Source organism: Anguilla rostrata, chromosome 9, assembly GCF_018555375.3.
Source record: "Anguilla rostrata isolate EN2019 chromosome 9, ASM1855537v3, whole genome shotgun sequence".
Classification (NCBI taxonomy): domain Eukaryota; kingdom Metazoa; phylum Chordata; class Actinopteri; order Anguilliformes; family Anguillidae; genus Anguilla; species Anguilla rostrata.
The window spans coordinates 9,759,671-9,782,004 of NC_057941.1; the positions used below are offsets into that span (position 1 = coordinate 9,759,671).

The following is a 22,334-nucleotide window of genomic DNA, read 5'->3' on the forward strand; positions in this document are numbered from 1 at the left end:
TTTATAAAGAAAATCTGGAATAACGCGGCATTTTTGTACATGGAAAACAAAAAACAAATTACATATCCACGAAAAACCTCTCCTCCAGGCGTCATTTGGGTGTTGAGCACTGGTCAGCTTTCATACGTCATTACTTTATTTCTTAACGTTTTTTCTATCTCCCAAGTTCATGTATCTAACAGCTGTTTAAACCCAACAGCACAACCGCCGAGGGAGAAGGCGAGGAAGCACCTGCCTCTTTCAACAAGTAGGTGGAGAAACAAAGTTTATTTAAACTTCAAAACCGAGGATATCTCCAGTGTCCATTAATAGCGAAAATCTCATAATATCCGTGGATTTTGACTGTGCTTTTCGTTTAATTAAGGAGGAACCAGAAAGCGAATTGCAACTTCGGTAGGGAGAGTTAAACTTGACGTGGATGTGGTCGATTAACATCACGGATATCACAACAAAAAGGAATAAAATGCTTCGTCAGCTTCTACACATTTTCTTTGGTTTAACAGATGTACTTTTTATAGCTTATTATAGAGAATGAGATGGCTGATGTTGGCCGAGTATGGTTTTTACATGTTACACGTGTATTCCACAGCAGATAATTTGTTTAATAGCGTTGCTTGCGCATTGTAGTACTCCTAACAGTCAAAAAGCCGCAGCCAGTAGGCTAGTAGGCGAACGCTTCAGCGGCCAAATTAAATGTGCGATTGTATTATTAAAATGCTACTCAGTGCTAATAAGTCAAAACTAGCAAAAAGAGTACGAGTGACTTCACGAGCATCAGTGACAAAATCCTTTACTAAATCTGAAGTGAAAGTAAGCAAACAGACCCAGTCCTGGTTCATAGCCTATTCTAAAATCCATAATGTGAATGTCTGAAGACTATATAAACCAATTTTACAATCTCATACATACATAATGCCAAAGTGATGAAGAGAAAAATAGTAGGCTATCTGACGTCCGGTCATTTTAACAAACAGAATTGCTGCGCTCCAGATGTGACTGGGATTGTTGTATATGTTTCTCAGCCAACTCCAGTCTCTGAGTCGAATTAACTATAATTGGACAGCAGGTTTCCCCAACAGTGCGCGATGGCCGAGGTCGGGGGCTTTCTTGGGACATTCGATTTGGATTTACAAGTGTTTCCAGCACTCGGGAGTATTCCTTTGCCTGAACCGCCTGTGGGTTTGAATGAAAGACTGGGGCAGATTGAAGGGAGGTTGCAGCGAGGGTCGCTGACAGATTTTGGCCACCTGAAGGGTATTCTACGGCGGCGACAGCTGTACTGCCGGACGGGTTTCCATCTGGAGATATTTCCCAATGCCACTGTACAAGGGACCAGGCAAGACCATAGCAGATTCGGTGAGAGTGGTGGGGGCGTCAACGGTGTCCAAAGCTACAAACAAATTATTTGTATCAAAAGCCGAATATAAATGACGGTTACTGTTAGCCTACATATTTCCACCCTTTGTTGCATGCACTAGGGAGCTGAGCATCATAATTATCACGATTTACATCACATATTCTTAGTTTACTGAACTTCAATAAATTAGAACATCTGACATCATTTGAATTCAAGCACATTGTAAAATCAAATTTACTCCACTAGAGTAAAATGTAGCATATCATAGTAGATTGAAAGCAGTGTTTTATTGGGCAGTGTATGCTGGCGAATATATCTGGGAGGATATATCTGGACGCATCCAGTGATGACGCAAAACTTAATATTTGCGCTTTTATCGCTGTGGGTTAACTTTCATATTCCACTTTAAAGCTACATACCTCAGTACTGGTTTCTCCTTATTTACTGAATAATCACGCCACCTCATTCGCCTTTCCAGCAAACCAGTCCACTAGATTAACAATTAACGCAGATGTCTTGCCTCAATTGGAAACAAAGGATCAGCACAGGTCTGGTTGTTTTGCTTTATGAAGTTTTTCAAAGGGTTGCACCGAGTCGTGCCCGTGCACTACCAATTAGACGACAAATTCAACTGTGTTTAGGAACGAACTGAATTAGACTGATAAACAAATTAGGTCACAACTCTGAAAAGCCATTCGCGCTTTGCTTTCCCACAGTAATCGACCAGATGAAGCTGCACTTATGAACGCGAAATAACTCAATGAAAGCATGACGATTGTGCAAATCATAGAAACGAAATTCTTTCTTGCTTGGAACCAGTGCGTTTGCATGACTGGGTGGTCCTTGTGGAGAGAGCTTGTCATCACCAAAGCACGTTTGCAATGCTCATGTCAGTGCAGAGAGGACATGTCTTTTAATAACAGCAATTATAAAACTCATTTTAGGTTATAAGCATGCCAGCACAGTCAGATCTTTCAACCATCATTTGTGGTAGTTATGGGAAAACACCAAATTCCAGATTCTGTACTTGAATTCTCACTGAAGTTATTTTCTTCACTATTAAAACATGTATACGTTATGTAGGCTACTCGTATATCTTGCTTCGTAATAACCAATGAAGGTTCGTCAATGCAGTATGTGCTTAATTCATTGTGGATCTATAAATAATTAATATTAAGTTATACAATCAAAAATCCACCCACCAAATCCACCCTCTTTCAGGACTTCAAAAGACACATCCCCAAAAATCACCATTACAATTCACTTCACAGCGCATGTCTCTGACATTTATGTTCACCACTGTCCTATCAGACTGTAGTTCATAGCACACCTCTCTCTGAAATTGAATTTATCCTTTTAGACTGCAAGGAAATTCCACTCACTTAAAATCTTGACAACGGCTTCTAAATTTTCTTCTCAAGAACATTGATAACATATTTCAGAATGAAAGAGCAGTCAGCGGTAAAACGCTCTGATAAAAATGTTCTGATCTGTAATAGCATTTATTGTACAGCACAGCCAAACCTGCCAGACCATATACAGTATGCCTATTTCCATTCCAATTGTGTTTCATGGGTTTCATTATTTAATATTGAACAGAATACAGTTCAACTGTTGCGAGTCTAAAAGTTAATAGCTATTGTAAACGAGGCTTTATTAATATAACGGAATATATATTTATGGAATTCATTTTTTTCATTTGGACAGTTAATGTGTATTTTTACAGGACTTTCATTTTAACAGGTAACAGCGTTCAGTCCTCCAGAATAAATATGGAATAAATACGTTAGCGTTTGAGGTGGTCGATACACGTCCCCCCTTGCACGGTCGATAATAGGTATTTCAGAGCTAGCGATGTTTAGAGGAGCGCGTAATACTCGCGCCGCCAGTTGTGGTATCGACGAGGTTCCCCTAAAGACTGTAGAAAAAATGACAACCGCGCACACACGCAGCTCAGTATTCTCATATCTACATATTTTTTTTAATCTATTTATTTTTTACTTGTCCGATCGCACAACTGAAAGAGCCAATCCACTGCCGATCATAAAGTTTGCTTGACAAGCGTTAATGTCCAGTTACCTTGCAACAATAAATCACATATTATATGGTGCCTTTACTAATCATTCAATATGGTTTGTATGTATATTCAAGAGTGTATTCAAGAAAAACAAGAATGGAGAGCACTGCCGAAAACGTTCAGCATGTGATGTTTCTTTAAGAGTTACCAAACACAAGTGTAAAAAGTAAGGTCATTTCTTAGTTTAGATTTCAGATTCATAATGTTCAATGGAATATTGATTGCTTTTAGAATTTGCACATGCACTTCAACCAAATCGTTGAACAGGAAATTATGTCTGACACCCAGTGGGAAGATGGCAAGAAAAATAATTATATAAGTAATTTCCATTATGGACAGGAGTGCTTTCTGAGAGTGGAAATAGACTTGGGCCCATGGTACTGCTGTCTAACAGTAATGAGACAGATCCCCATGCTTGAGGCTTGTTTTTGCACTGGCATAGACATTGCGCAATTAAGTCTGTTGGAAAGCTCCACTAAAACAGTCCCCCCCTGCTAACTTACTGGTGAAGGCAGTCCTGTTGATTTACCAGCTCAGTGAGAATAAATAATTATTAACATTGTACATGTCAAATTGATTATGGAAATGAATAGTTAGTATTTAACATGCTTTGGCTTGAGTGCATTTCATGTTTATTATTATGAACTGATTAATGAATTGAACATGCAGAGAGCTCCATAATGTTTGGGACAAACACACATTTATTCTTCATTTGGCCCTGTACACAATTTTTTATTTGTAATCAGACATTTCACATGGGGTTAAAGTGCACATTTTCAGCTTTTATTTACTGTAAGGGTATTTTCATACACTGGTTTTACCAAGTAAGAATTACAGCACATTTTATACATAGTCCCCCCATTTCAGGGCACTATAATGTTTTGGATATATTAACGTTATGTAAATAAACGTAGTCATGTTGAGTACTTTGCCGCATATTCTTTGCATGCAATGACTGCTTGGTGACCGATAGACATCACGAGCGACTGAGTATCTTCTATGGTAATGCTCTTCCAGGCCTGTACTGCAGCCATTTTCAGCTCCTGCTTGTTTTGGGTGCAAGTTTCCTTAAATTTTCTGTACAGCAAATGAAATGCCTTGGCCAGTCACACATTTTCCAGTTTTTGGCTTTCAAAAAGTCCTTTGTTTCTTTAGCAGTATGTTTGGGATCAGTGTCTTGCTGTAGGATGAAGCACCATCCAATGATTTCGGAGGCATTTGCTTGAACTCCAGCTGATAAGATGCTTCTGTACGCATCAGAATTAATTCTATCATGCTATCAGCAGTTGTATGATCAGTGAAGACAAGTGAGCCAGTACCTGTATCAGCCATTTATGCCCAAACCATAATATCCCTGCCACCATGTTTCACAGATGGGGTGGGGGGTGGGTGCTTTGGATCTGGGGAAGTTCCTTTTGGCCTCCACACTTTGCTTTTGCCATCACTCCGATATATGTGAATCCTGGTCCAAAAGACTTTTCCCCAGAACTCTGAAGGCTCTTTTAGGTACTTCTTAACAAACTGTAACCTAGCCATCATATTGTTGTGGCTAACTAGTGGTTTGCATCTTGCAGTGTAGCCTGCTGAAGTCTTCTGCAGACAGTAGTCACTGACACATCCATGCCTGCCTCCAGAAAAGTGTTTCTGATCTGTTGGACAGATGTTTGGTAGAATTCTTTGGTCATCATCAGAGGTCTTCTTTAACCTACCCAGCCCTTCGTGATTACTGAGCTCACCAGGGCACTCTTTCTTCTCAGTGATGTTCCAAATGGTTGATTTTGGTAAGCCTAAGGTTTGGCCTATGTCTCTGACTGTTTTTTTCTTATTTCTTTGCCTCATAACGGCTTCCTTGACTTTTGTTGGCACAACTTTGGCCTCATGTAGACAAATGGCAATAACAGACAAAGGCAATCAAAAGCCAGGAATCAAGACTAGATGGTGAAAGCTCTCTTATACTTGCACTAAGGAAACAATTGAACACACCTGACCTTTCAGAAAAACGTGAAGCCAGTTGTCCCATACATTACGATGCCCTGAAATGGGGGGCTTTGTATAAAAAGTGATGTATTTTCTATGTGTTGAAACCAAAATGTATTTTAAAAAATACCCTTTAATAAAAGCTGAGAATCTGCACTTTGACCACAATTGTTTGATTGCAAATCTAAAATTGTGGAATACAGAGTCAGATCAAGAAAAATATGACTTTGTCCCAAACATTATGGAGCTCAGTGTATATGCCTCACCTTCTTAGAAGCAGAATGTTTAGGAATCACATCTTGGAGCATGGTGCACGTTTACATTCTGCGCACATCTGCCTCGGAAATGGCAGAAAAAGGACTGTGAGCAGTTTTCTCCATTAAGTGTTTCCTGTTAGGGGACAGCAGAATATGAGTCTTACTTCTGTTCTGTGTTCCTCAGGGATTTTGGAATTCATCAGCCTGGCTGTGGGGTTGGTCAGCATCAGGGGAGTGGATGCTGGACTCTATCTGGGGATGAATGAGAAGGGAGAGCTCTATGGGTCGGTAAGTTAAATGAGCCCTGTGCATGCCCTCTCAATGCATGCAAATGGGGATGCTGTCGGGCGTCTGCATGTGGTGAACACAGCTCGGAAACCACGTTGATGTCACTTGTTCCAGTCAACATGTTCAGTGCGTGTATGGGTCACAAAAAACACATCCATGTCCTGCCACAAAACCTGTGCCCATCATCACATTCGCCCAAATCCAACAACCTGGTCGCTACTGTTGCTGACCCCCCTTGTAAGACCCCACAGCACAGACTCAGGAAACAAACTGTAAGCAACCATGGGATTGCACAGCTTCCAGCTTCTTATTCCCTCAGGAAATTTACTAACCTGGGGGTCCTGACAAATGGCTACCGCATCCCAACGTTAAATATTTAGTTCATCACAAAGTAAACCTCATTTTATCTGATTTTACCTCATTTTGTTTCCCCAAACTGTATTTATGAGACATTTTTAACCTCTCGATGCTGAGATTCATGGCCTCCTCATTTGGCTTCCGCGCTTTCCTGATAATATTTACATATTTTCTCAGTGCAAGGAAGAATATTTTGAATTTGCTCCCTCAAACTACACACATATCAAGAGGTGTTTGAGCTCTGAGTGATGTCTTCCACCACATCTGTATAATTTGTACAAACACATTCAACCAATCAGCTATAAAAAGAATGTTCAAAAGACTACAGTGTAGAGCAGTGCTATTTTAAATGTGTACCTAAAGAAATGCACAAATCCTTAACTGGGTAGCAAGTTAACAATACTCATTTGCTTCCTGGCACATCTTGACTCTGCCTCACAAAATGCTGAAGAAGCTAACGAGTGTTTTAGGGAGACAATGATCAATTCCAAACATCATGTTTGGATTTTCATGTCCCAGCAAAAGGAAACATTATTTTATATGATAAAAATGACACATTTGAATGCACACTTCTAAAATGGTAAAGTACAGTACCTGTTAAAGCTCTCATAGACCAGGAAGTATTATTAATGAAAACAAATTTAAATAGAGAACTATGTGCAAAAAGAAATGTTTGTATTACCAAATTTGACAAATGCTGGGACTGTACCATTTTTAGACAGAGAAGAAATGAGATTTTTTTTAAATTGTGATTTTGTTGTATTTTATATATAAATGGCATTAAATTTCCTGTGCATTTCAGTTACAAGCATTTAAAGCAAGCGTATGAAACGGTCCACCACCAAGTCTTTCGTAACTTTAGTAATACTCATATGCAGTTTGATGTCATGCTGATGGTGACAGAGATCAAAAGAAGCATGAAAGACAAAAAATATTAGTCTTTAAAAAAACTTTCATCTGGGACATGCCTTGCCAAGACAGGAAATAGTTTTATGAGCTTACAGGATATGTTCCCTTTGCCTGATCCTCTGCATCACCTGTCACCACTTCTGACTAAGCCATTTCAAAAATAATAAACCTCTTTTATAAAGCAAAACTCAAAATGAACTGGTATAGAAGGTGACCACTCACAATTACTCCCAATTAAAATATCCAGTCAACAAATCTTTAGCATCAACATGATAAGGGGACACAATTAAATATTGAGTGTTCTATCATAGGTCAAAAGCAAAAACACAGGCAAAAAATAGCCTTGTGTAGTGGCATACCAAATTCCATCCTTTGTCTCTTTACTGGGGTCTTAAACCTGCTGTATAACTGGATCTTATAGGATACTTGGGAAAAACAGGGGCAGGCACAGGGGTATATGCTGAGACACTGAGGGGTACACACTGAAACACTGAGGGGTACAGGCTGAGACACCGAGGGGTACAGGCTGAGACACTGAGGGGTACAGGCTGAGACAATGAGGGGTACATGCTGAGACACTGAGGGGTACACGCTAAAACACTGTGGGGTACAGGCTGAAACACTGGGGTACACACTGAGACACTGAGGGGTACAGGCTGAGACACTGAGGGGTACATGCTGAGACACTGAGGGGTACAGGCTGATACACTGTGGGGTACAGGCTGAGACACTGAGGGGTACACACTGAAACACTGTGGGGTACAGGCTGAAACACTGAGGGGTACACACTGAGACATTGAGGGGTACACGCTGAGACACTGAGGGGTACAAGCTGAAACACTGAGGGGTACAGGCTGATACACTGAGGGGTACAGGCTGAGAGATGAAGGGGCACACATAGGAGGGGGCACATGCAGAGACACTCAGGGGCGATGGGTCTCATGTTTGTGTTTGCTGTGGTTGGTTACTGCATCACTAGGGAACCAAAGGAAAGATTAGCACAGTTGAGGAGTGATTTCTTGTATCACTTGAAAGCTGGATGTACTTGCTCAACCCTTTCATAGCGACATTCCCCCAAGGACCTTCCAGTTAGTGAAAATACTTCCCACTCATCAGCAGCACTAGTGTAAACTGTAAGTTGTACACCCCTACCCCTGCCCGTCTCACACTTGTCTGTATGCTTGATAGAAGCACATCTATTTTTACTTATTTTTGTCAGGTACAGAAAACTTAGAGGATTCATTAACATTGCATTGTGACTTTTCACCATTAATACTACAAGCACATACAAAAACAATGCATTTAGGCTGTCTGCTTAATTCTGAAGCTCATTTCTGCAGCTGGGTTTGTACTGGTGACATACGTAGTTTGCTCAAGGACACTTATAGCATGGCCATAACCTGGCTTACACACAACCATCCGGTCTGAAGTCCTGCACCCAGACCACACGGCAGCCAAAGAAGTGGGTGTAATCGGATGTCCAACAGATTCAGACAAAATGAGAGCCATTACAGGATCATCCATCCATCCATCCATTGTCATCTATACCCGCTAATCATGGTCAGGGTTGTGTGGGGGGGGGTGCTGTAGCCTATCCCAGCATACCTTAGAGTCTCCAATTAGCCTACCTGCATGTCTTTGGATTGTGAGAGGAAACCGGAGTACCCGGAGGAAACCCACGTGGACAGGGGTAGAACACAGGACCATCTTCCTGAGAGGCGACAGTGCTACCCACAGCACCATCGTGCCGCTCCATTACAGGATCATCTGTTCTTAAAAAAGAAAAGAAAAAAAAAACCACATTCACATGGCACAAATGAACTCTAGAGTTCCAGCATCCTCACAATTCCAGAATCTTTACTGATCCTTGTCAGCATGTCCAAATTTCCCCCTTATTTTCAGCTCTTCTTTCTGGCAAGCAGAGATCCATGTCATCTCTGCCTCTTTGAAATATTTCATTCAGACACCAAAGACAGCAGTTTGAGGCAAACCAATGTTATCATCGCTCACACTGATTGCCCTTTATAACTATGAACTATAAACATACATGTCTTTTGTCTTTTTCCCCTCTCACAGAAGAAGTTGACCGCAGAGTGTGTGTTCCGGGAGCAGTTTGAAGAGAACTGGTACAACACCTATGCCTCCACGCTGTACAAGCACTCGGACACAGGGAGGTTCTACTATGTGGCCCTAAACAAGGACGGTTCTCCCCGCGAGGGTAGCAGGACTAAAAAACAACAGAAGTTGACTCACTTCCTGCCCAGGCCTGTGGAGATTGAGAAGATCCCACAGGGATACAGAGACCTGTTTCAGTAACCAGGGCATTGCCTTGGACTGTTACCGGGGAAACTGGGGCATTGCTTTGGACTGTACGGCCTGGGAATGCTGTAAAGAGTCTGAAGGCGATTTCTCATAACCCCCACCCCACCCCCCTCTCCAGGTGCGTTTATGTCTGCTTTCCGGCCCAAATGGAATACACACTCCTTCGAGGCTATCACCACAAACATTGCGTGTGTGTTCCTGGATATATCTGCTTCCTCCCTTGCTGGTACTTTTGAAATCTTCAGTGATTCATCAAGGATCAGTTTTCAGTCATGGAGTCCACATAAGAGAAAATGCCAGAACAGGAGCTGACAAATCTATTGTGGTATAAGGCAGACTACCTGTAAGCATAAATGCGGGCCTAATTCCATCAGACTTTACACTCCTATGTGCAACCTACCCATCTATGACATGGAGTCATTAAAGAAAGGAAGGATGGCTAATAGAACCTTGGGATACCCAATCTTATCCACCTTTTACACAGGCCTGGGAACCAGTGTTCAGAGGTGGGTTCATCCTGGTAATTTCCCAGGTCTTCTCGAGTGTGAAAGTGTAACCTGGGATTAATTTGCTCAATCAGCCATGAATTACATTCTGTCCAATTTCAAGGAGGTTTGAAAAAAAAAAAGCGAATAAATCCAGAAAAGACTGGCCAAACAGTGGTTCGTCCATGTTATGACCCGCTCTAGGGTCAGACTGTAACAGGAAATAGGATAAGGGAAGTGAGTGGGGAGTGGGTAATGGGAATGATAACTGCAGACTGACGAGCAACTCCGGTCCCTATCTGCCTATCCAAAACCAACTAACATGGCTAGTCTTTGAAGGCATGCCAGGTTCAGGGCAACTGAGTTTCGGGACACTTGGGGACATATTTACTAAGGATTTGCTGGGCTTTTGAAGATGCTAACGAGTTAATTAGGAGGTATATGCTGGTAAAACGAGATATCTAAAATTGTGGAATACCTAAAATTTGCGTGTTTGGGATAATGCATATCAATGAACTCTGAAAAATATGGGAGGAGAGAATATAAATTTATGCATATGACCTGCTACTGGTGATTTGCATCTGTTTTTTTAACATCTGCGAAAAGCAGGTGTTAACTTCTTTTCAGCACAAGATCAACATGGCATCATCAGTGTGTTAGAATAGGTTAGAGTCACCATAAATGTAACAGTTCTTGGATTTTGCTAATTTATTCAGAAAGTATTTAGTCTAGCATTATGAAATTTTACTTCAAAACAGAATTGATATGTCAGCAGTCTAGACATTAGCCTTTTCAGTTACATTCATAACTATTGAGTCGGATGAAATTAAAATGCCCAATAATGTGTGTACGCAGGTTTTTTCTGCACATACTAATATTAATCAAGAAAATACATTTCCAGATTATTCACGAAAAAAGACAACTTCGTAACTTACCGTGTCGTGGATGAGGTAGCCGTTTCTTTTCCATGAATCACTTGAGGCTGTGTCAACACAGCAAGCAAATTAGCTGAACACATTTAACCTTAAACACTGAACTAACTTAAAGTGAAACACGTTGATGAGTAAAATTCATTTCTTTATTAAAATGCTTAAGGTTTCCCTAAAAGGACACTACATGTGCAGTAGGTGGTTATGATATTTGTTAATCTGGGAGGTGGTAGATCACTGAATTGCACATATACAAACCTGAAAAGACTATGGTAGCCAGATTGTACATTAAGTTATTGACCGTGTTACATTTATCAAGCGTTACATTTATGGGGACTCTCCCATACATTTGCGAAAGGAGAGAATCTTATGAAATATTTTAAAACACACAACTTCTTAATCATTAGGAACAATTGTCTGTTAGAAAAGTTGAGACACAGTGACTCTGGAGATGGTTGGCTATTCGGTACAGAATTAAACAGCTTTAAATATTAAAACTGTGTTCTGAAGTTTTTTTTACTAGCGAGACGTGTTTAAACATTTAAAGGTGACAGCACCGATCCATTGCATCCATGGATCCTGACACCTGTCCTAAACCCGACCAGAGATGGCGCGGTACAACAATGCTGCTTTCCTGCCCTGCGCAAGGTGCATCTTTAATACTAGCAGTACATTTAAATGAACTTTGTGCGGCTATACTCATTTACGTAACCAGTCTTGGTATATACCCCGCTAAATTGAAAACATGCAGCAATGCAGAATATTTTGCGGCACTGATGGCAATATTCAGCATTATCTTAGTAAATATGGCCCTTAGTCTGCAGGCTGAGACCGTAGGGCCTACATAAGAGGGTAGGAGGGGCGAGGTGGTGAAGCCTAGGAAGTAACGGGAAACGGCCTCTACTGCGCATGCTTGAGAGCAAAAGAGCTTACTGCCCAATGAATTCAGTGTGGAAAACCAAGGTGATTTAACTACCAAAGCAAACCTTGTCGGTCCTTTTTTTTGTGATTATAAATTTCATTATGTGTAGCACTTTGTGAAACAAAGTTTATTGGTCCAGAAGTCTTGGGAAAATATTTATTAAAATGTGCATATTTTATTACATTTTACATATCTTTGCAATCTGCTTTTCATATGAAATGTAACATTTCAAAATACCATCAAGGACATTTTATTGTGCCTTCAAAAGTTTCATATTCCCCATTCACTTTACTGAAAACTCCAATGTTTTGCCCTCAACATGCGCAGTACAGGCTTACGTTCACGACTTCACAAGCTTAGGTTAGATGAAGGTGTGCTTGCCCGTCTTGTTAAATATGCATGTCTATGGCTGAGACCAAGAATCGTAATAGTGTACCTCCAACGGAAATTTCAACTTCCACCCAGAGTCACCTTCAAAATAAAAAAGGAAAAATAATAAAGCAAAATAACAAAATAGTGTCCCAGCCAATTTGATGAAGAACAGGAAGAACAAGACACACACGCAACAGAGACTAATTTAAACACAAGACTTATGACAGAGGTCCTAACAGTCCACACGCTTGAAATCACAGTGTAAACAAACATTTAATGTCCATATTTAATGGCAAAACACAAAATAACCTAAAAAAAAAGTGATGTAAATCACACATGACTTGCAAACCCTGGATTACGCTGGTTATAAATTCCTGGGTTCCCCATCTGGTATAAATGTGGCAGAACTCCAGGGATTAAAATACCAGGTAAAGCCAGAGTTCAAGTTCCTTTAGCATTCTTAGCTATGCAAGGTTGTCTGCAAATCTGCAATGTTAATTGAGCTCTTACTGGTCATAGCTCCACAATGTGGCTACTTTGGATAAGAAGTTCTGTTGGGTTCAGTGTTCTGAAAATAATATTTCCAAATGTAGGATGATCCTTTTTTGAACAGGAACTCAGACACGCTCAGACACTTCTTTGTGAAAGTACCCTGTTTGATCCGTCAGCACTAGAGATGATTATTGTGGGTTGAAACATGATCTTCACTGATGTGGTTGACAACCAATGATTCAAATAATAAATTAAATATGGGATAAATGAAAGAGAAGAAAGGAAGCAATCCTGGACTGTGTTCACATAAAGAAAGAAAATGGCACTGGTTGAAATTCTTCATTTCAAGAATCTTGGACTTCAGATGCTGGGGTGAGACATTGGAAAATGACAAAGCACTTAAAGAAACAATAATATTGGAATGCACCACCTTCTGCTTTCTGAAGTTTACATTGAACAAATAAAAAACATAACATCAAAAAATAAATAAAAAATCAAAGACACAAGAGCTACTGTTTCCCCATAGTGGTTAGCAGTAGGATATGTGTACAGTATGTTGGCTTCTGAGTGGTGTGTCATGTTATGATTGTCAGTAACATTATTAAAATGTATGTAAAGGTGGTGAACCTATTTATAAGTTGCACAATGTATTTATTATTTTATTTTCTCTATACAAAATATATTTATTTTTTTAAAAACTTTTTAATGATGAACTTGAAAGTTTAGATTCTGCTGAATTTGACAATAAAATTGTCCTGCTATTGAAGATTCATCCTGACCATTCTTGTTTGAAAATAAATCTGAAATACCCTTTCAAGGCCACTTGGGTCGTTGCAGTAACAGGGAATTATAGAGTACTGACAGCTTGTAGGCTAATGTATTCAGCATTCCATATCATAATGACACACTGGAATTTACAGTGGTAATTATTGCACGCGAGGCACAAAGTAGCCTATAATGCATGTTTAATCCAGTTAGAACTGCATTAATTGTGTTAAATAATCTATTCAGGTATTACGGTACCTTATTGCTGCCATGGAGTAAAAAAATAAAAAATAAAAAAAATTACCTCAGTATATAGTTAGAACAAGAAAACTTTATCGTTAAAATATCTTTTATTGTTAAAACAATATCTTTTCTTATTAAAACAATGTTTTCTTGTTAAAACTATTTTTGTTAAAACAATCTTTTTCTTGTTAAAACGATATTGTCATAATATCATTTTCTCATTAATATATTTAATCATTATAATGTAACAAAAAACATTTTATCAAAAAACTTGATTCTTTTATAGTTATAACAATAGCTTTTCTCATTAAAAGGCTGTTTTCTTGTTAAAACAATACATTTCATCGTATAGCAATTTTTCATTATTGTGATATATTTTATCACAACGTAATAAAAAACATTATTAAAAAAAGTAGTAAGGATACTCTATGGAGTGCCATTGTCTGTAGTCCTAAAACTTGGAAGCAAGTTAGTATTTTAGCGCATGGATTCCCTTTGCTTTTTCCCATAGAATTTAGATTTCTGCAGAAAATAAGGTGTGGGACAGTTTTACGTTTCATTCTACGAGATAAATGACACCCATTGATATCTCAAGCGTGAATTTCAAAATTGTCACATGCTTTTAAAAAGTATGTTGCTAGCATTGCGATATTGAAACTACAACGGTAGTCACATGTAGACAGGCTAGTACGAAACGCGAGTGATGGTTGGCAGAACACGACCGCTGTTGTAGTTTCAACAAGTTCTTGTTAAATATTGCGCAGCCCTATTGCTTGAAACAGGTACAGGCCTACATGAATAAGGCCAATACAGCCTGACAAGCAGCAGTATACCGGAAATGCCGTTCAGCAGGACTTCTGCTTCACATCCCTATTAGTAAATTAACATTACTAATTAAGTATGCCTTATAACAATAACAATACTGATAACAATATGCTGGCTTTGTATAAGATGCTTGAAGAAAGACAATTAACATATCAAATGGAATAAACGGTTAGTAAAAACCATAATAATGCTCAGAATGAATTCCATTAGCCTCATTAGGATTAGCCCCCCAAAGGGCAAAGACTTGCTTGGGTTACAATATGCGGAAGTTGTTCACCAAGAACCCCCAAAACACAAAATACAGACGCACACGGAAGACGGATTACAGGAAATCTGGAAACATGATAATACAGATGGCCAAGGACGCACCGCTATTATTCTCCACAGTTCATGGCAAACAATTTTCATACACCCATCCCCCTCCCCCCGCCGTCCACTGACAAAACATCTGGTAAAAGTGTGCAATTGTGCATGGCATAAGTGCAAAAACCATTAGAAGCAACACGAAGGTAATATAACAGCATTTGTTCTCCATAATGAATACTTTTGCACAAAATTAATTATAACCCAGTTTCATAATACATTGCTCTAGTAATAGTTCTACTCTAGAATATCCTAATGTTTGTGTGTGTGCATGTATGCTTTTTGTGTGTGTGTGTGTGTTTGGGGGCGGGGGGGACCTACCAGGACACCCAGCCTGAGTGCGGATGGAATCACCATTTCAACATCTGCAATAGCTGTAATGTCTTCTTCCGAGAGATTTTTGTGAACTGCAAATGCAAGCCCTCCTGGGAGTGTAACGGAAAAGCAAGAGAGGGAGGACAAAATTGGATGCCAGAAAAGCAAAAATTGAGAGCAGAAAATCTCCAGACAAAAAAATGGAAGCAAAAAAGGTGTGGGGCTGACAGGAGCATATAGCCATCTTAATTCACAAACACAACTTATGCTGCAGGAATCAACATAAAAGCACAGACCAGATGTTCCACCTTCTGCCCTGCACTCTGTGTGGTCACTTCTTGTCCAGAGTATCATTTAAGATGCAGTCAGGAAAACCTGGCAACAACGTTAGCTAACAAAATGAAATTTTATCTTTGAGTTTTAGTTAGCCAGCAAGATGGATGTTTATCAGTTTGCTTTCTGTACACTTGATCTCTCAAATTTGGTGTCAGCAAGCTCACCTGAATGAATCCTCACGTGTAATTTTTTTTCTTTTTCCTCTGATGTGGCAAGAGCATCGACTTGTTCATAAGAGCGTATGTTGCATCAGACTTGGCTAGATTTTTGTGTAAAAAAAAAATACTTTGTACTAAAGATGATCAGTACACAATATCCCAAGCACAATCATTTCCATCACTCAAAAATGAGAGATACCTGAACACAGGAACTAAAGAAACAATCAAAAGTTAATTTATTAAATGTGATATAAAAAACATCATTAGTTCAGGTAAATGCAAAAAAGACTCATTACATTCTCAGGAACAGTTCTTTACAGAACCACATTCTTCAAAATAAACGGCCTACTGAAATCAGTGACATTTCAGTGACAATATATCAGTACAAAAAGCAACAGTGGCCAATCTGGAGAGCAAACACTGGAATTAAAATAAAGAAAATATTGTGTGCGATGCTTTACAATACCATCTCAAGATTAAAAATTGTCCAGTAACTCAAGCGAGAATCTGAAAACATGAATTAATTGTGAAGAGCAATAACTTGAAAATAACTCTAGGTCACTAGAAAAAATTGTACATAGGGATACAGAAAATTTTCATGTTTCCAGATATTAAGGAACTTCTTGCTCAACAGATTAAAGATAATTTTCCAGAAGAATTTAGGAACTTAATGTACCGTTAACCATCATGTAGTAATCCATTGGATCACAGATACATTTTTCTGCGAACCTGGGTCTATAGTACTAGCAGCTTTCACTTCAAATGTTTTTTTGGCTGTTGTGAATTTTGAGCTTCCCAAAACCATTTCAAAATGATGGATGTTTTATGATGTCACAGAGGACGTGGAAGGAGAGCCCTCATTCAGCTGAGTTTGGCGTGCAGGGCCACGCCCTGGCTGCTGGTACGGACTGAGAGTGTTCGCTTCGCTCGGGCCGTTGGCCACCGCCTTCACCGCCTTCTCCGCCTCGTCCTTCGAGAGCCCCCGACGGACGGCATTCGCCTCGTAGGCCTTGCCGATCTGTCGCTCCTGCGGCTTCATGTTCCTTATGACCTTCTGGACGTATGCAAGCCGCTGTGTGTGGAGACAGAGGGCGATGTTAGGCGTGACTGAGGAAGGGCAAGGGATGCGTGACGGATGCTTCTGATAGGGCAGAGCTCACCGCCTGATGCTTTCTGAGGGTGTCCTGGTAGACGGCCTCCCAGTGCTTCAGCTTATCTTGAATGATGTTGTGGCGGCGGTGAGCCAAAACAAACACATTCTCTTTGCTCATTGTGGGGTATTCCTTCTCCTGAGGGACAAGGCATACCTGTCACACACCTCTGCTGCTGCACACTGACACTCTGCCATCTTACATTTCCCTACAAGTCTCAGTCACAGGGCCTCAGCATGGTCTCAGTCACCGTGTCTCTGCAAAATGGTCTCCGTCATACTGTCTCAGTCACAGTGTCTCTGCAAAATGGTCTCCGTCATACTGTCTCAGTCACAGTGTCTGCAAAATGGTCTCCATCATAGTGTCTCAGTCACAGTGTCTCTGCAATATAGTCTCCATCATAGTGTCTCAGTCACAGTGTCTCTGCAATAGGTCACAGTCATGGTGTTTTTTCTCACTCATAGGGTCTCAATCACAGGGTTGCACTACAGAAGGACTCAGACTGTCACCACCCTGCTGTATTATATGGATACTCACAACTTTTTCAAAGCTTTCCTTCAAGGTCAGCCTTGGTATGGAATTCAGTGCCTTGGAGCACTCCAACATCTTCTGCCGTCCTTGACTGATGAGTTTCTTTTATTTAGAAATGAAGTGAAAACAGCACTTACATCAGACAAAAAATAATCATGTGATGTGATGCACACTGATTTCATGGCTGTTTTCATTTTTATTTAGCACAGGTGATATGGGGAGAATAGGGGTGTTGCACTGCGGCAGAGTATCGGGGGCCCCAGTACTTACTACCCCATTACCTCTAGCTGAGGGTCGGTCATGCCAGACAGACCATTCAGATATGTGTCAAAGCCCTCTGAGCTTCCAGTAGAATGAGAGGGCTGGTTCAGAGGAACTGACAGACCCTGAAATCACACAAAGACATATAAAAAATAAAAATCAGTTAAACAGAATAAAAAAAATCAGCACATAACCGAGAATGTCCAATTCCTGCCCTAATTTGGAATGGCCAATCGCTGCACCCACAGAGGCACTCTTACGTGAACTCCACTGTCGATTCAGGAGAGTGCAGACATCCATGGCTCTTCTCTGAAACGCATGGTGTCACCCGCTTTTTAAAACCGCAGACTGCAGCTTGCATAGAACGGAGTCATATGAGGCTCTAGCATGCAGTACATGGGTGACCAACCTATCTACATAGTAATAAACGCAGACACCTAACCAGAGTCAGCTGTACAGCATGGTGCCTTAACCATAAGAGCCATCCCATAATATGTGCTATTTGATTTACACCTGTAAAGGCTGCAACAACTGATAATTACCAAGAATTTATGCCAATTGATTTGGTCTGTATAAGAAATATGTTCATATTATAATTTATAGTTTGACATACTGTAAATGGTGAGACATCAAAACATCACAAGGGGACAAAAATTATTTATTTTCCAACATTTGGACCGTGCCAAAACATCAACCATAGCTTTGCCATAACGTTTCTTGCAAGAAACTGCACTGAGGGCATCAGTAAGCTAAACCAAAAAACATAAAGGAGTAGTGTGCCAGCATTTTCTGGTTATTGTGGTAACAAACTGACATGGGGGTGATGCAGGAATTACCGAGTTCATGTGATTTTTTTTTCCGTCTGTCATTATACTGATTGAAGTAGTGCCCAAATGCACTGGCCAGATGCAATAGAGGATAAAGCGAGTGGGCTATACACAAACTGACACACTCTCCTCATGTTTCTCTTTGAAGTTGAATTGCTGGTGGCCATCGCAGCACCACACAAAGCACAGTGCACTACACAGAACAGGGAGTGAGTTGTGGGTTTAAACTGAGAGACTTAATCATTAAACACACTGAATGAATGTTGTTGTCTAATGGTCTTCTATTCACCAAATATGAAAATGTCTAGTTCAAATGATCTAACGGTATAATTCGGTCACAAAATGTTGAATTTAAATCTAAATGTTGAATCTAACTTTTTGATTAACTTTAAAAGTTGATTTTTACTTTTGTTAAGTCGATTCTTCACACTACACACCCGGTCTACACCAAATGTTCAGACTACACAATATTTTAAAGTACTGAAAAAAGTATAACCTCCATCAGAAGTGAAGGCAGAAAGGGGTTGAATTTATAAAAATGGTTTAAAGAAGGACAGAAAAAAAAATCACCAGCAGATTCTAGGTTTACAAAGTAGGGAAGTCCCATGTGCTGATCCTAGTGACTAGTGACCCTTCCCTGATGAACCCAGTTAATTAGCTGATGACACAGTTCTCCCCCTCATGGTCATATGAAAACAATGGCTGGAACTCTGAATACTAGTTTACAGGACAGTGGAGCAGGGTGGTGCTGTCCATCGGCTCTCAAAATGTGTTCCGTGCCAGACGCGGACAGAAGAATCACACTTTAAAGTAGCGAAGGTCCCTTGGGAGGTGACTTCATAAGTTGAAAAGGTACTTTTTGTATCCACAGTAAGGCCATGAAACCGCACCAGCCTAAGTTTTCGACAACGTGACAGAGTTGACAAATGGTGCTCAATTCACAATACAATGATGAGAGTCTTTCAGCATAACTATTGCAGTGTTTGAAAATAGCTTTTTGCTGAACCGGCCATTGTGCCTGTTGGATAAAAAAATTTACCAGACTACTTGGATACTTTACTAGGCACAATTATTTCCCCCCCGAACAATACAAAAATGAAAGTTACAGAATCGCATGATTATGTTTTGTAAAACATTTTTTTTTAAATCTTGATTTTTAGACAGAACAGATTTCACAAGACAATTTAATGAAAAAACAACTGTAATTACAATATTTCATCTTTTTCTTTAACAAAGACAGGGCTACAAAAAGTTAGAGCTGCATCTCTAATAAAACTTAGAACGTGTTTCACTCCAGAGTGTCATTTGAATTTTCGGAGAAATATAGATGGCATTAAGCACAGAACATGACTTGTTCTTTAGCATCGAATACCAGCCATTCATGACATACACTGTTTCATCAAGTGCCCACTACTCATTAAAACACTGTTTCTTTTTTTAACCTCACTTCTTAAACATTATCATTTGCTTTCTTCTTTTAGACAGGTTTTTTTTTTTACCCTAGGGATGTGTTTCCGCATCTTTTTCGACAGCTGACTAATGTTATATAATTATGGCTAAGATATTCACAGAAACACAATGTATAACATTAGGTTACCACTAATGGATGAGCTGTCGCTGCACCCTTGGAGAAATTTTGGCAGGCCGACCACTCCTGGGAGGATTCACCACAGTTCCAAGTGTTCTCCAGTTAGAGATAATAGCTCTCACTCTGGTTTGGTGGAGTCACAGAGCCTTAGAAATGGCTTTTTCACAAGGGTGATATGGGTGTTTGATAATTTTTTCGATGAAATAATAATGTACTAATTTAATAAATGTGTTTTATGTATACTTAGTTTCTCTTTGCCTAAAAATACATTTTTTTCTATAGATCTGAAACCATTCAATATGCAATAAAAAAGGAAATTGGGAAGGGCACTATTACTTTTTCATAGCACTGTAGAAAAGATACCACTGAATATATTAAGATCATCATTACTGCACCTTAAAATGTTAGGTAGCTAACAGGTTAAAATTGCTTTTCTGCTTTTATGATGTGATTTTATTGCTTTACATTTAGATTGAAAACTTGCTTTACTGCAAGATTTCATACCCTTGAACATTTGTTTGCTTTCCTACAGATCATCAGTCTGCTGTGATACTATTGGGCTTGTAGCATAGCAGGTTCTGCATGCAAGGGAAATAAAAGTAAACGCTGTTCAGAACAATGGCGCTGACCTGTTAGCCAGCAGACAGAGCTGTCACAGTCAGTACTGAATGCTGTAACAGTACTATGTTCTGTTACAGGCAACGCACAGCCCTGCCACAGTCAGCACTCACCTTCTTCTCGGCCTCGTATTCCACCCAGGCAGCCTTGCGGTCCTCCTCACTTAGGGCCTCTTCCTCCTTGTGATCCAGGAGGGAGTCGTGCTCGTGGTAGCTCACGATCTGTTCTTTAGAACTGTGAAGTAGGTTTGCCAGAATGGGATCCTGCAGGGGGATTGGATAAAACACTGCAGTTGATCAATAAAATTATTAGACAAGAGAGCTTCCATTATAATAAAGGTGGCAACCATTCATCAACAGACCAACATTAAGACTGAGGAAAGTTCTGACATTCAAAAAAAAAAGATAAATAATGATTCGCGTAAATTAAATATTGACACCTGTCTACTCCCATCTGTTAATGCTGAATATTTTATCATCATGATCTATTTTTTCCACATTTTGAATGTGCAACTTTCCTTTTGATTAAGCAATAGTTTACAACTCGTATTTTGGTTTACAACCAAAATGCACTTCAAACATTCACCATCACAGGTTTTCTTTCCTAAAGGAACAGTTAAGATCTGAGCTGGTGCTCATCTAAATGGTACCCCAAGGTCAAATGACAGTGCAGTGCTCCTCAGGAACAGTGAAATGTACAGATCCCTGAATAATCAATAGGCCATTTCTTCTAGGGTGGTCCAGTTTTAGCAGAACATGTGCACATTGTGTACACTAATGACAGTGATAAAACCTTGCCTATCGTCATACTTCAAGAGACAACCCCCCCAGGCCTCTGAGAAAAGCCTGATTCTTTTTAAAATAAAATGAAGGATGAGAAAGATTCTGAGGGAGGAGGAAAAAAACAGGAAGCAGACTAAATGAGAGGAAACGAACCTGCAGACCCGACACTCGCAGGCATGCTTGGGTTCTCATCTGAAGGATGATGAGTCCTTTTGGAATAAGTGTTTCCTGAGAGAGAAACTACAGGTCCAACGGGGGTCCTAGGTGCACCCTTCTCCTCAAACCTGAAAATATGAACTTAAATCTGGCACGGCGAGCATGCCTAAGAGGACCCTCCTGCTGCTGTTAGCACTCCTGCGCCATAACGGTTGGGGAACTGGGCTTGTTACAGAAAGGTAAATTATTATTATTTTTTTACCAGTTAGGCTACTGCCGTTGCACCCTTGAGCAACCTCTTAACCTGAATTGCTTCAGTAAAACATCCAGGAGTATAAACTGATTGATTGTAACAAAACTCTCATTTGTGTAAGTTGCTAAATGCCAAAGTGTAAACGTAAAAGAGACGGTCTAGGTGCAAAGAGAGAATCAGTGTTTTTCACCGAAAGTGTTCTCCAGCTCTGATGAACGTGCATTAGATGTATAAGGATGATGTTAATTAATATTAATGATATTAATATTAGTTGGCCAAGCGCCTCAGGTGAACAAGCACCCTCTGGTTTTATTATTCGGGCCCTGCAGGTACCGCTGTAGCAGTACATTATCGTTAAACAATGTCGAGCAGGTTGTTCATTTTAAATCAACATTTCCTGCCTCTTCAAAGAAAAGTT

At 40.0% G+C, this 22,334-nt stretch overlaps 2 protein-coding genes and 1 long non-coding RNA gene across 3 annotated transcripts in view; 1 reads left to right on the top strand and 2 right to left on the bottom strand.

The window, feature by feature from the left end:
* The first annotated feature begins 228 nt into the window (after window positions 1–228).
* On the top strand, window positions 229–13,516 carry LOC135262887 (fibroblast growth factor 16-like). Its single transcript, XM_064350265.1, has 3 exons — window positions 229–1,356; window positions 5,853–5,956; window positions 9,299–13,516. The coding sequence occupies exons 1-3, from the start codon at window positions 1,086–1,088 to the stop codon at window positions 9,536–9,538; spliced, it is 615 nt and encodes a 204-aa protein (XP_064206335.1). The 5' UTR covers window positions 229–1,085; the 3' UTR covers window positions 9,539–13,516.
* On the bottom strand, window positions 1,252–9,101 carry LOC135262888 (uncharacterized). Its single transcript, XR_010332337.1, has 3 exons — window positions 8,851–9,101; window positions 5,833–5,920; window positions 1,252–1,390 (listed from the first exon to the last, which is right to left on the bottom strand). It is a non-coding gene; the product is annotated as an uncharacterized LOC135262888 (long non-coding RNA).
* A 2,446-nt stretch (window positions 13,517–15,962) lies between the features above and the next one.
* Window positions 15,963–22,334, bottom strand: part of LOC135262889 (transcriptional regulator ATRX-like) — a 47,992-nt gene continuing 41,620 nt past the window's right edge. The window contains exons 31-35 of the mRNA XM_064350267.1: window positions 20,839–20,988; window positions 17,713–17,817; window positions 17,438–17,533; window positions 16,910–17,038; window positions 15,963–16,821 (exon numbers count right to left, since the gene is read on the bottom strand). Of these exons, the coding sequence (XP_064206337.1) occupies window positions 16,573–16,821; window positions 16,910–17,038; window positions 17,438–17,533; window positions 17,713–17,817; window positions 20,839–20,988 (729 nt within the window). The 3' untranslated portion in view covers window positions 15,963–16,572. The remainder of the gene's footprint in view (window positions 16,822–16,909; window positions 17,039–17,437; window positions 17,534–17,712; window positions 17,818–20,838; window positions 20,989–22,334) is intronic.

Bases quoted from the DNA above. Each gene is read 5' to 3' on its own strand.
- LOC135262887 (XM_064350265.1), top strand. From the start codon at position 1,086: ATGGCCGAGGTCGGGGGCTTTCTTGGGACATTCGATTTGGATTTACAA. The intron at 1,357-5,852 runs GTGAGAGTGGTG...TGTGTTCCTCAG, and splicing joins GCAAGACCATAGCAGATTCG to GGATTTTGGAATTCATCAGC. The intron at 5,957-9,298 runs GTAAGTTAAATG...CCCCTCTCACAG, and splicing joins AGGGAGAGCTCTATGGGTCG to AAGAAGTTGACCGCAGAGTG.